The sequence below is a fragment of the Sitophilus oryzae genome, unplaced genomic scaffold, assembly GCF_002938485.1.
Source record: "Sitophilus oryzae breed Bouriz unplaced genomic scaffold, Soryzae_2.0 scaffold_1440_pilon_pilon, whole genome shotgun sequence".
Taxonomy (NCBI): domain Eukaryota; kingdom Metazoa; phylum Arthropoda; class Insecta; order Coleoptera; family Curculionidae; genus Sitophilus; species Sitophilus oryzae.
Genome location: NW_022146105.1, coordinates 6121050 through 6133462, shown reverse-complemented (window position 1 = coordinate 6133462; position 12413 = coordinate 6121050). Strand labels below are relative to the sequence as shown.

Below are 12413 nucleotides of genomic sequence, written 5' to 3'. Positions count from 1 at the left end.
TCAACCATTTCCAATTATGGTATAGCCTTCTTTACATATTTTCTTTATGAGGAATCACTCGCTGATATTTAGCCCTGCATTTTTCTATCACCGTGTATATTATTTGTAACTTATTTTATAGTATTCTTGAAGTTAGTTGATGCAATACAAATAATAATAATAAATCACAAATAATTAATGTATTTTTTAAGTATACAACGTAATAGATGTGTATGATTCGGTGTAGAAAGAGTTTTACAATTCCTTGAACAGAAATCTATGTTATAGGTATTATATTATAAGATTAATCCGTAGAGAATACCAGGGGCTGATCCAGAGGATTCGGGGAAGGGGGGCTACACCCAAAACTTTACTCAAATTACATACCCCGGAGTCGTTTCTGACATAATAAATTAATAATATCGTATTCCATGACTGAATATAAGGGGGGGGGGCTTGAGCCAAAGAAGCCCCCCAGGGATGCGCCACTGGAGACTACGACACTAAAGCACAGCATTGAAGCAATTTCGGACCTTTTGTTGCAACTAAACTTTCAGCTATGCTTTCTTGCAAAGTTTACCACTAGAATGCCTGAACTTCCTAAACTTATGGATTAAATATTTTATTTTAAACAGCTGATTATTTCTAAAAGCTGAGACATACAAGTCTCGTCTATTAATCATAATTTTTGTTATTAAATATAATCAATCCGTTATACATTAAATGTTTCGAATACATTGCTACTTTATTGCAAATTCCTATAGTAAACTCTTTTACAGAATAAATATTGATTTTATAGAGGGTGTCAAAAATAGTGTATCTAACTTTGGTGGGTGATTCTACAGATAAGAATAAAAAAAGTTCCTATGAACATATGCCTTAAAAAGCTTCCCGAAGAAGTTACAGCCCTCGATGGGTTAAATACAAATAATATATTTTGTTTATTTTTAAGAACATTGGTAAACCGTTTTTCCTCTTGACAGGGTACTTTTCATTAGGTTAGAGAGTACTACTGGTGGTAATTCTTTTATCCTTATAGATACAGTAATTTCAACAAATGTTATAAAAATCTAGAACTTTTTTACGTAAAAGAGGCGCTCTTCGTTTAGTGCGAAAAGGTGAACGGTTTTCAAAATATTTGCGTTTAAAGACTACGATGCATCGATTAAACAGTAATTATCCAAGAAAAACTTTCAACAGAGTTCAACATTCTTTTTAAATGAGTTCAACATTTTTTTAAACGAGTTACAGTATAATATACTTAATCTTTATATATTTTATATATAGTTTACACACCGGTTTTTCTAGTAGGGACGTAACTGGGGCTATTTGGGCTGTAACGAATTTTTGAAGTGAAACTCAATTCAACGCCATGACACACGAGCTAGCGTCAGGAAAAGTAGTAACGATCTTGGAGCGTCGTAACTTGGGCACTATGCGAGCTAGGGCTGAAACTCGGAACGCTGACACGTGTACGACACGTGTCACTGTGAGATAGATATTTTTGACGTAAGAAACGTTAAAAATTGATTTTGTCCGATTACGACCAAAATTTGGTGGGTAGGCTATGTGAGCGACGGTGCACACGGTCAGGGTGCATCCACACTATCCTAGAAACGGCGTATCGGCGTAACGGCGTAACGGCCTTGAATAGATTTCCAGTAATTCTATTAGCTGAAAAATTCATCTGTCAGAAATTTCTATCTGTCAAATTCATCTGTCAAAAATTTCAGCCAATAGAATTACTAGAAATCTATTCAAGGTCGTTACGCCGTTACGCCGCCGCGCCTATAGGCCGTTTCTAGGATAGTGTGGATGCATCCTCACACCCTGCAAAATTGGATACGACGCACGGTGGATCGACCCAATGTAATTTGCTGGACATTCAGCAATTATTCAAAATTTCTAACTTAAGACATTTTTTTTTTAATAAATGTGTTCTAAAATCTTCAAAGTTGTTAAAAATAGTCATAACTTTATTATAGATAACTTACTGAATAGTGCAGAGGTGTTTTTCCAGAATATATATTTTATTAAATTTCCGTATTAAATTGACTATTACAAATTAAACTGCATAATTTTTATTCCAAAACTTACTAAACTTTTTATCATATTTTTATTCTACCTTGCTATATGACCTTGCGATTTGTCCAGTTCTTTAATACCGACATGTATTCAATAACTATAATTATTATCAAAGTCTCTTATTATTATATATGTAAAACTTGGAAAATAAGTTCGTCATAATAATGCTTTTATTTATTCACTATTCTAATAAACAATATGCATTCCTGCGGAAACTCTCTATTTATTTATTTATTGGTAATGCTAAAACACTCTATTTGAAAGTCGATTAGAGAAAACAGTATGATTCATTGGCAAGCGATGTAAATATTTGTGATCAGGTAAAATTGTGATGTAAGAGGAGGTTTAGCTCGGCAGGCGGCAGGTTAGTCAGTTGTTGATAGGCCGGCCGGCTGTGTAGTGTTGTGTTTTGTCACAGAGCTGACATTTGGAAGTAGCGAGTCTTTTGACTATGGAAGTAGAAAACCTCTTGTGACGTCGTTCCTTCGAGGATGGTCTTGAGAGTTTGAGGTCTCTCTTGCTTCTCGATTGACACCGCTGGGGCGTTGTGTGAGGACCCCAATTAGCTCCATCGATTGGGATGCGAATCTGTTTAGCGGCAGATTTGCGTCCGGGGGAAGCCCCTATACTATTTCAGGTGACATTAGCTAGTTGTTGAAGATAATTAACCAATAGATCCGAGTAATATTTGAATTAGATGGAAGATATGGAATGGGATATATTGAATAGAATGTCAGTGATGTCAGTGGCTAGGGGGGAGTACCCCGGGTGAGTCTTACTATTTAACTATCAATTTTATCCAGATCAGTAAATGTTTGTTTTGTTATTTTCATGTACAATGAGAGAGTGCTTGCCAATGACCAACTAAATGGATATTTGAGGTGAATTTGCATTGTGAGACCCGGTTGAGTAAAAGACCCAAAAATAAGGATTTTACATTCAGGTGTGGGGTCAAGCAATCGGTTCACTAAAAATATCCTTGGCATAACAATATTATTTACTTATATTGAACATTATTATTGTTTTGTTGACTTTCATATATTTTTGAAATAATTTAGCATTACTAGAACGTTCGTCAGATTAGTAGAAAGTACATTAAATAGCCTGGTTCCATCACTGATTAGCAAGTTTTACATATATGCATTTTTCAAATTTTGTTATCAAAATTATTTTTAGCACATATATTCTAAAAGTGCTTTTCCGGTCTCGCAACTAGGAGATCATCAAAATATGATTTTTAGGTTATTCTTAATTTCAAAAATTTGTCATTGAAACATTTATTGTGTTTGTGTAATCTATTACTCTATTGCATCACATTTCTTAAAGGAAGGGAAGTTTGTCCGTAATTTCAGTGTTCGACTATTTTGTTTTTCTACGCCTATAAAACTCCCTGGCGATAATATTTATTCAAGGCAAAATCCAAAAACTAAACAATACAAAAACATAGGCGTTTTTGTCAACTTAAAGTAAACATACCAGGGTCCCCAAAAATCGATAAATAAATTCTTAAAGAAATAGGTGGACACACACTAGGCCCATAAATACCCAGGTAGAATTTTCAGTTGGATTGTCACTAAGAACAATCTACATTTTTACAATTATATCTTATTTATTCGGATTGAATTTTATAAATACTCCTATCTGTTTCAAAGAAAGTACGTACCTGGTGGCATATGAGAGTCTTTAATATTTTGTCAATATACAGGAAGAAATATATCGGTCTAAAGTCTTTGTATGGTCTTGCTGTCCAAGAACTGGAATTATTAGACTAGTTTTCATTTCTTTTGAAACTTATCCGGTAGATAAAGGAGTGTCTATTAAATTCGATAGAGGATAGTCTACGTCAAACAAATTTCAAAAATTACGCAGGAAACTTTTTCAGATGTCGATTTATTTTTCAAGATAAACACTAAGTAGCTCTTTCAATTTGAGTAATTTAAACCTTTCTAATTTTAGCGTTGTGGTATAATTCCTATGACAAAATCAGTTCATCAGTTTGATATACGTCATCAGTTTGATATACTCTTGGAAATATCTATAATGTTTTCAGCATAAGAAGTGTTAACATTTTCTTGGATACTCGAACGTCAATTTTGAAAAGGGAATGTAAGAATATGACTTCATTACTGCCTACCAATTTTTTATTGTTTGCTTCTTTTTCGTACGATTAGCACGATATCCATCGATGTTATTTTTCATAGAACGCTTTTCTATCATTCTGATTTTATGGTATTCTGTTTATTTTTATAACCTTCCCAGTCTCTCTCATCGTTAGTCAACTGAACATTTTTATATGTCTCTTCTTTGTGTATCGTCTCCTAATTTAGAACTGTATTAAATAAAATAAAAAGCTGTTTAAACTAAAGTATTAATTTTGAATTAATCTTAAATTTTTCTGGAAAGTAAAGTCTGATCAAAATGTTTTCGAAGGCATGTTCTTAAGACATGTAAATTAATTAATGTTTGGTTTTGATAATGATCGTCGAGGACTCTTGGTTGCGGAGGATTAAAGGCCTGATCCTCTTCGACTGGATTCTGATTGATGGTCTTTTTTTGAATCTGAACTTATGAATAAAATTGGTTAAAAAAATGTTCTCTATTAATATTTACTCTTGTTAAGATAAATTAAAAGAATGATAGGCATTTTCAACTGATATTTCATGGCAACAAATATATTTTTTAATAAGATATAACTCTTAAATAGATAAACAGATAGTTTTAAAATCACAAAAAAAAATAATGAAAAAATAAAACTGTAAATCAAAGACAAAAACAATTCTTACTTCGCTCGGAACATTCAGTTGTTTATGTAACTACAGGCTGACTGAAAAATATCATTCGACAATATCGACAAAAAAATATGCATTCACATAGGTTGGCTATCAGATTGGTTGTTTTTATTTTATTTGTAGCTGTTCTAAATAATCCATCTCACAACATTGGCCACCACTCTTTGAAGTTCTTCAGCCAGAATGTTCTTCTTCTCCTTTGATTACGTCCTTCCTTGATTTTTCCACCGCCACAGAATATTCTGCAGTAACTGAGACTTGGGATCTCTTAGGAATTTCTTAAGGATTTTAAAAATCTCTTCTTCTTTGTACATACGGCGTAGCACCATGATATTTGTAACTCTATCAGCCCAAGGAATTCGTAACATTCGTAACACCATCTTTTGGAAGTCACCAATTTTGGTAGTTCTAATGGTTCATATTTCAGTGGCATATAATAAGGTTGACATCATAAAGCATCGAAGCATTTTTGTTTTAATTGGTTAATGTTTCTACTTCTTAATTGGGTTAAGTTAATGTTTCTACGGCAAAGAAATTTCTTGAGTTTTAGAAAAGCTTTGGGCTTCTCGATCCTCGATATTATTTCTTATAACTGTTCGACAGTTTTATTTATTATTGTGCCCAAGTGCTTGTAGTATTGGACTTTTTCTATTGTCACATTTTCTATGTATATATTAAAAATATAATTTGGTGTTTTGTCGTAACCAGGAATTTTGTTTCATAAAATTCGTATTCAGATCATATCGTTTGCAGTTTGCAGGAGACATTGATTCTTCGAAATAGATTCTGCAGATCTTTGTTGCTGTCTGTCATGACTATTGCATCGTCAGCATATATAAGATTGTTGATTTGGCGACTATTCACTTTGATATTCTATATGCCGCATCTCTCTGTTGTTGTGAGGTTTTTATGGTTTCGTAATCCATGTCGTTTTGGTGGTAACTATGTTTTTTTAGCAGCTGTTGTAGGTAATGCGTGTATCAGTAATTGATGTCTGACAGGGTCTAGATATCTTTTATTAGTGTCGTTTGTTCTCCAACATTCATTGAAATATCCTGCAATAGTTGATTTGTGTGGTGTTATTAAGAGATAGTTCATTATTTCCTCTCGAACATTTGATGGTGGTTTCACATTCCTATTTGATGATGTACGGCGCTGACAATGGGGTTTTTATTGTTGATTTTGCTGTGTAGCGATCGAGAACAGTGGTGTCCCATATTTTCTTCGTTTCTTAGTACAGTCACTGGGATTTAGCTCACCACCTGTATTGTTGCACCAACTGAGTGACGGTCATTCGATTGACAAACAGAATGCCTGTAACCAGCAACTGATATTTCACTATTTACAAAAGCATGTGCGTTTCTGTAAGAAATACAATAAGCAGCATTTAAATACAAACATGAACCCTTCGTAATATAAAAAGAAACTGCTACTCAATTCCCTGTTGTGTTTGTCATCTTTTATATATTTACAGTTCTTCAATACGTACGTTTCATGTCAATATCCCTAATCTTCAACATCTCTTTTGTATATTCACAATTTGAACATGTTCGTCTAGGCTGTACAAACCTATATAATATAATAATCTCCGCTGCAGTTTGAATAAATTTGTCTGGAGCTACGGTAGTTGTTTGCTATATGGCTGTATCTGCACCATATAAAGAAATAATACGTTTACATACTAGTAAACGGAGAAAGTGTCGCACTCAAGTGAAAATCTTTTAAGTTTTGTCTGACAATCGAAAGGCTTGAATGCACAGTGTCGATTCTAGATTTCATCTCAAAGGTAACAGATCCCTAATCAACAGGTAGTTTAGAGCACTCCAATTGAGCATTAACTTGTTTCGTACTCTTAGGGTTTTTTCTTCTCAAAAGCATTTTAATATCATAATATGTATCAGAGATTGTGATTTTTTACTGCTAGGTAAAGCTTTGCAGCGATTCTTCTGTATCGCAGTTTATTTGAACAATATGGTGTGCAGCCGATTTACTTTTGTGTTAGTCGGCGGTTCGTTGTTTTCTAGTATGCAGTTTTTAGTCAACTACTAATTTTTTGTCTCTACTGTTTTATACGCTGTGTCCTTTATTTTGTGTATGTTTAATTAGTTTTCTAACTTTGGATGCATTCGCATGACATCTGTTCTAGGACTTGTGTGTGAGAAAACAAGTGTGTAGGGCACTTTTATTTGAGGGTTTAATTTTGTGACGTTTGTGTAGTTGTCAATTGTTTGTTTTATTTCATTTTACGGACTAGAGTTGTCAGCGACAAGATTTGGGTTGCTAGAGATAGATATCAGATGTTGCTAGAGACACTGTCAGATTAGAGTTGCGTGGGCGCAACTAAGTTCAGGTTGGCCGAATGTAAAACTTGGAAAATAAGTTCGTCATAATAATGCTTTTATTTATTCACTATTCTAATAAACAATATGCATTCCTTCGGAAACTCTCTATTTATTTATTGGTAATGCTAAAACACTGTATTTGAAAGTCGATTAGAGAAAACAGTATGATTCATTGGCAAGCGATGTAAATATTTGTGATCAGGTAAAATTGTGATGTAAGAGGAGGTTTAGCTCGGCAGGCGGAGGTCAGTCAGTTGTTCATAGGCCGGCCGGCTGTGTAGTGTTGTGTTTTGTCACAGAGCTGACATTTGGAAGTAGCGAGTCTTTTAACTATGGAAGTAGAAAACCTCTTGTGACGTCGTTCCTTCGAGGATGGTCTTGAGAGTTTGAGGTCTCTCTTGCTTTTCGATTGACACCGCTGGGGCGTTGTGTGAGGACCCCAATTAGCCTCATCGTTTGGGATGCGAATCTGTTTAGCGGCAGATTTGCGTCCGGGGGAAGCCCCTATACTATTTCAGGTGACACTAGCTAGTTGTTGAAGATTATTAACCAATAGATCCGAATAATATTTGAATTAGATGGAAGATATGGAATGGGATATATTGAATGAATGTCAGTGATGTCAGTGGCTAGGGGCGGAGTACCCCCGGGTGAGTCTTACTATTTAACTATCAATTTTATCCAGATCAGTAAATGTTTGTTTTGTTATTTTCATGTACAATGAGAGAGTGCTTGCCAATGACCAACTAAATGGATATTTGAGGTGAATTTGCATTGTGAGACCCGGTTGAGTAAGCCCCAAAAATAAGGATTTTACATATAGTGTCGGTAATAAAAAAAAATAATCTTGAGTTTAAAAAAAATGCTTAAATATGCATAAACTATTTTTATATCTGTTATTGAGGTTAAAGGTTCGTTAAAATAAATATAAAAAGATTTACTTACTGCCACTAGGCGCCCCTTTGGAAAATATGATAAAAGGTTTAAGTTTTTTTTAATTACACCCCCAATTTATCTGTACATAATTGGATATAGCTTAAAATTTTGCATTATAGTACCTCATCTTCATCCGATTCACGTAAAATATACAGAGTATATACAGATCAATTTAAATTAAACAAGTTATTAAAACTTTTAAAGCTAATAATTATTTAAAATAAATTTATAGACACTCTGTATGAAGTAGTAATATTTTATTACCAAACCACAAAATCCAGTAAATATAAAAACTTCAGTACTATATTTGGTTTTAAAAGCATAAATATGCTTAGAGAAATAAAGCATTAAAATTTTTAGTGTTTTTTTCACAAAATCGTAAATATTTCAAAAACGAAAAGATTAATGTGCGGTAAATCTTAATTAAATTACATTTATTTTAATCGTAGAAACTAAAAATGTAATAATATACAGGGCGTACCATTTAAAAAAATACAACTTTGATATTTTTTATTTATTTGGGACACTCTGCACCTTTTGCAAGTAATTTTAAAGTGTAGCTTTAGTGGTCCATCACCAATCCTATCACTCATAATTTCTACAAATCTAATCATTTGGCTACAATACGCCGTGTCGAATCTTTGTCGAATGGCGCGAACAACCTTGTATATTTTTTAACTGTGTGAAAACGGACCCCGTTTTTGAGAAAGATCACGGACGCCGAGTTGCCTTGGTTCGGTTCCTCGGGCGCCACCCCCAAAGTTTAAAGTGTTTGAGAGACCACTAGTGCCAGTACGGGTAGCTTTTATACAGTGGAGATACCAGGGAGTGATGAGATGAAAAGAAAATAAAACACACAATTAACTATAACGTAACACTAGGTTTTTATTTAACAAATTAATTATGTACAAAAGTAATCAAGGAAAGTTCACTTTCTCGAATTGTAACAATAGTGACATAAAATGTATATTTAGAAACCCGTAAAGTAAAATTTCCAATAACAACCGTGTACCTCTAGAGTTCTGATCGATTATTCCCGCTACGTAACTGTCTGACTGATTCTATAACGCGAATTCAAAACGCGTTCCCGAAGTGACGTTCTATTAAACGCGAGTTCCTGATCGGCGTCCTAATGAACACAGACACGTAGGTACCGGAGCAACACACTCTACCACGACGCGACTCTCTAAACGGCGGCGACGTCGTTACAGGCGTCCCGATGGTCACAGCTAAATATTTATCGGAGCGGTGTCCTTTTTGACAGCGAAATACGGACCCCGGATCGGCGTCGGAGTTAAAAGCGTCCCGTGAGTCCTGGATCGATCGCGAAGTTAACAGCGTCCCGTGGAATACACAAACGCGAGTCCTGGATCGATCGCGAAGTTAACAACGTCCCGTGGGATATACAAACGCCAGTCCTGGATCGATCGCGAAATTAACAGCGTCCCGTGGGATACACAAACGCGAGTCCTGGATCGATCGCGAAGTTAACAGCGTCCCGTGGGATACAGACACGCGAGCCCTGGATCGATCGCGAAGTTAACAGCATCCTGTGGGATACATAAGCGCCAGCCCTGGATCGATCGCGAAGTTAACAGCGTCCCGTGGGATACACAAACGCGAGTCCCGGAGTGACGTAGACGTTAGCGACGTCTCGGCGAGTTGTACGTCGTTCGGATAAGCGCAGCCCGCACACACACCGCCCGGTCAGGACAACCTCGGGATTTCGGCGAGATCCCGTCCAGCGTCACTGATCCAGGGTGCCGTCCGGACGACACACCTAGAGAAATACGGGAGCTACAAAACCAGCCTCGGGATTTGGGCGAGATCTTGTTCTAGCTCCATGAATATTCGCGACCCGTGCGTTTACTGAATTACCTTAACCGTTAGCTGTCTCACTCTCTCCCTTTTAACAAAAGAAATCGTTCCTCGCGTCCACGTGATCCGATCAAATATCCCCCAGCCTCCGTAGAGTTCACAGTTTGATCTACCTGATCGCATATAAGTTTTGCTATGTCTTTGCGTTCGCGCGATTCGGTCAAATAGCCCACAGCCTCCGTAGAGGTGCACCGTTTGGCCTACCTGAGCGAATATAAATATCTCTGTCTCCCTTATCCCTGTAACGCGTTAAGGCAGTAAAGTAAACGTCATTAACAATAAAAAGAATACGACCTACTCTCGATCACTTTGGCGGTGGGTGCTTACCCTGTACAGTGCGGCGACGATCGACGGCTGGCAGCAGGTCACCTGGCAGGGCACTCCGGACTCGAACCTCACTGTTTCGCGTGCGACCACAAACTAATTGGAGCTGCTGCAGCCAAGGTACTCGACTGACGCTCCCCTCCACTCGGCCTGCACTAGCAGAGTAGGGCGAGCGGCGCAAACGGTTCGGTTTTTCGCATTAAACTATAGCGACCAAAACCGATCAAAACTCTCTTACAAAATGGCAATTAAATATTTAACTTATTTAATTCAACAATAGGAACACTAATGAAGTTCATTACAATAATGAGTTAACAATAAAATACATTGACTGTCATTATTAAAAGAAAATGAAGTCTCTATTATTCTAGTATAATATTAACACAATATACAGGGTGTCCTAGAAATTTTATGAACTTCATTACAACTGATAGCTAATGTCATGCAATGTTTATACTAAAAAATAAAAATGACGAATGAAATCGTGTTAGTTAGTGGTCAAAGTATAAGAAATATCTCACAATTAAGTTGGTAAAAATCATCCATGCAATTAGGATCAGTTACTGTCATCAGGATTTTTCTTAATTATGAGTCGATTGGAACCAAACTCGGTACGTGGATAGAGGTACCCGAATGGACAGACAGACGGAAGTAAGAAGAAGTTTCACTTCAAATATGCCCACATAGTGCACACATTTTTTTTAGGAATCGATACATAATTATAATTGTAGAAGAGCTACCATCTTACGATTTTACATGAAATCTCACAACTTTTTGTAGTGGAAGAATTGCGTCGCAAGACTTGTTTTTGTTACATTCTATGTTTTTGATTGGATAATATTTTACTAATGTAATAATTTTAGCAATGCAACACGATTCATTTTATATATCTAACGTTTCGAATTTCTATTGTTCCAGGATGTTACTGTAACCCGGATGCCAAACGCCTCTACGATGATTTGTTATCGAACTATAATAAATTGGTGCGACCAGTGGTCAACGTTACGGACGCCCTTTCGGTCAAAATCAAGCTCAAGCTGTCGCAACTTATCGACGTCGTAAGTACAGCGATAAAATACCTATTTCAACTTTATAGGTCGGCGGTCAGCCATTGTTCTTCGATTCCCCACTTTTACGGTAAACGTTTCAGGTAAATTGCCATTCGCGGTTTAGGACCACGAATTAACCGGATACCTACTCGAAATATAATTAATAGTTTGCGAAATAATATAGTTAGTTGAATAATATTTTATGTGGAAGCTTAAAATTTATTTGCAAAGTTTTCCTAATATAGTCCGTCATTAAACCCATATACCTACATATTGTTACGTTTTTCGTCGGTTCTGTGTGGATAGAGTCTAATTTATTTAAACACAATTTATTTTACACTAAGTAACAAAACAATAACGATAAAACTACTTAAAGAACTATTTACAACTTATTTACTATTTATCAAAAAGGAATTTATTTTGAATTTAGCGCGGCTATTGTACGCGTCGAGCAGTTGTTTCTCTCTTCCTCAGGCCCCGCAAGCGTCGCATCGGTCCGAATTGTATTCCGTAAACTTCGGCAGCATATTCTACAGATAAAAATACGTAAAAAAGTCCGTATAAGTGTATGTCCTAAAATGTTTAGTTTCGAAGATACAGGGTGTAGACGTTTCATTTTTATTTCGATTTTTTTCAAATCATTTCTGAAGTAATGTCAATATTTGGATGAAAATTGGTGTTTGGGAGTTTTTTGACATGAGAAACTTGATATTGATGTCAATATGACTCCTATTTGTAGAGGGCGCCTCCTACATGTGCTTAAACTGTTTTGAAGAATAATAACTTTTCGTTCGTACCTGTATAAAACTACTGAGTAAAAAAATATACGTATTCGTTATTTTTTCGTAAAAAATATCCCTTGGTAAAAATCGCTATGAGCAACCGTTCTCAAGATATTTAGAATGGAAATAGTCCATACATGTCATTATTGACAAAAAATAAACATGTTGAGTACATAGTTATTTGACTGAAATGATAAACATGGGAACTTTTTATTTTTTAGAATTAATCATAAATTTTTCTTCAAAAAA

The 12413-nt window shown here is 35.7% G+C and overlaps 1 protein-coding gene across 2 annotated transcripts in view; it reads left to right on the top strand.

Annotated features, from left to right (window-relative positions):
* The window catches only part of LOC115876917 (acetylcholine receptor subunit alpha-like), a 110297-nt gene that overhangs the window by 46663 nt on the left and 51221 nt on the right, over window positions 1-12413 (top strand). For both annotated transcript variants that reach the window (XM_030892965.1, XM_030892966.1), the window contains exon 3: window positions 11252-11391. In XM_030892965.1, the coding sequence (XP_030748825.1) occupies window positions 11252-11391 (140 nt within the window). The remainder of the gene's footprint in view (window positions 1-11251; window positions 11392-12413) is intronic.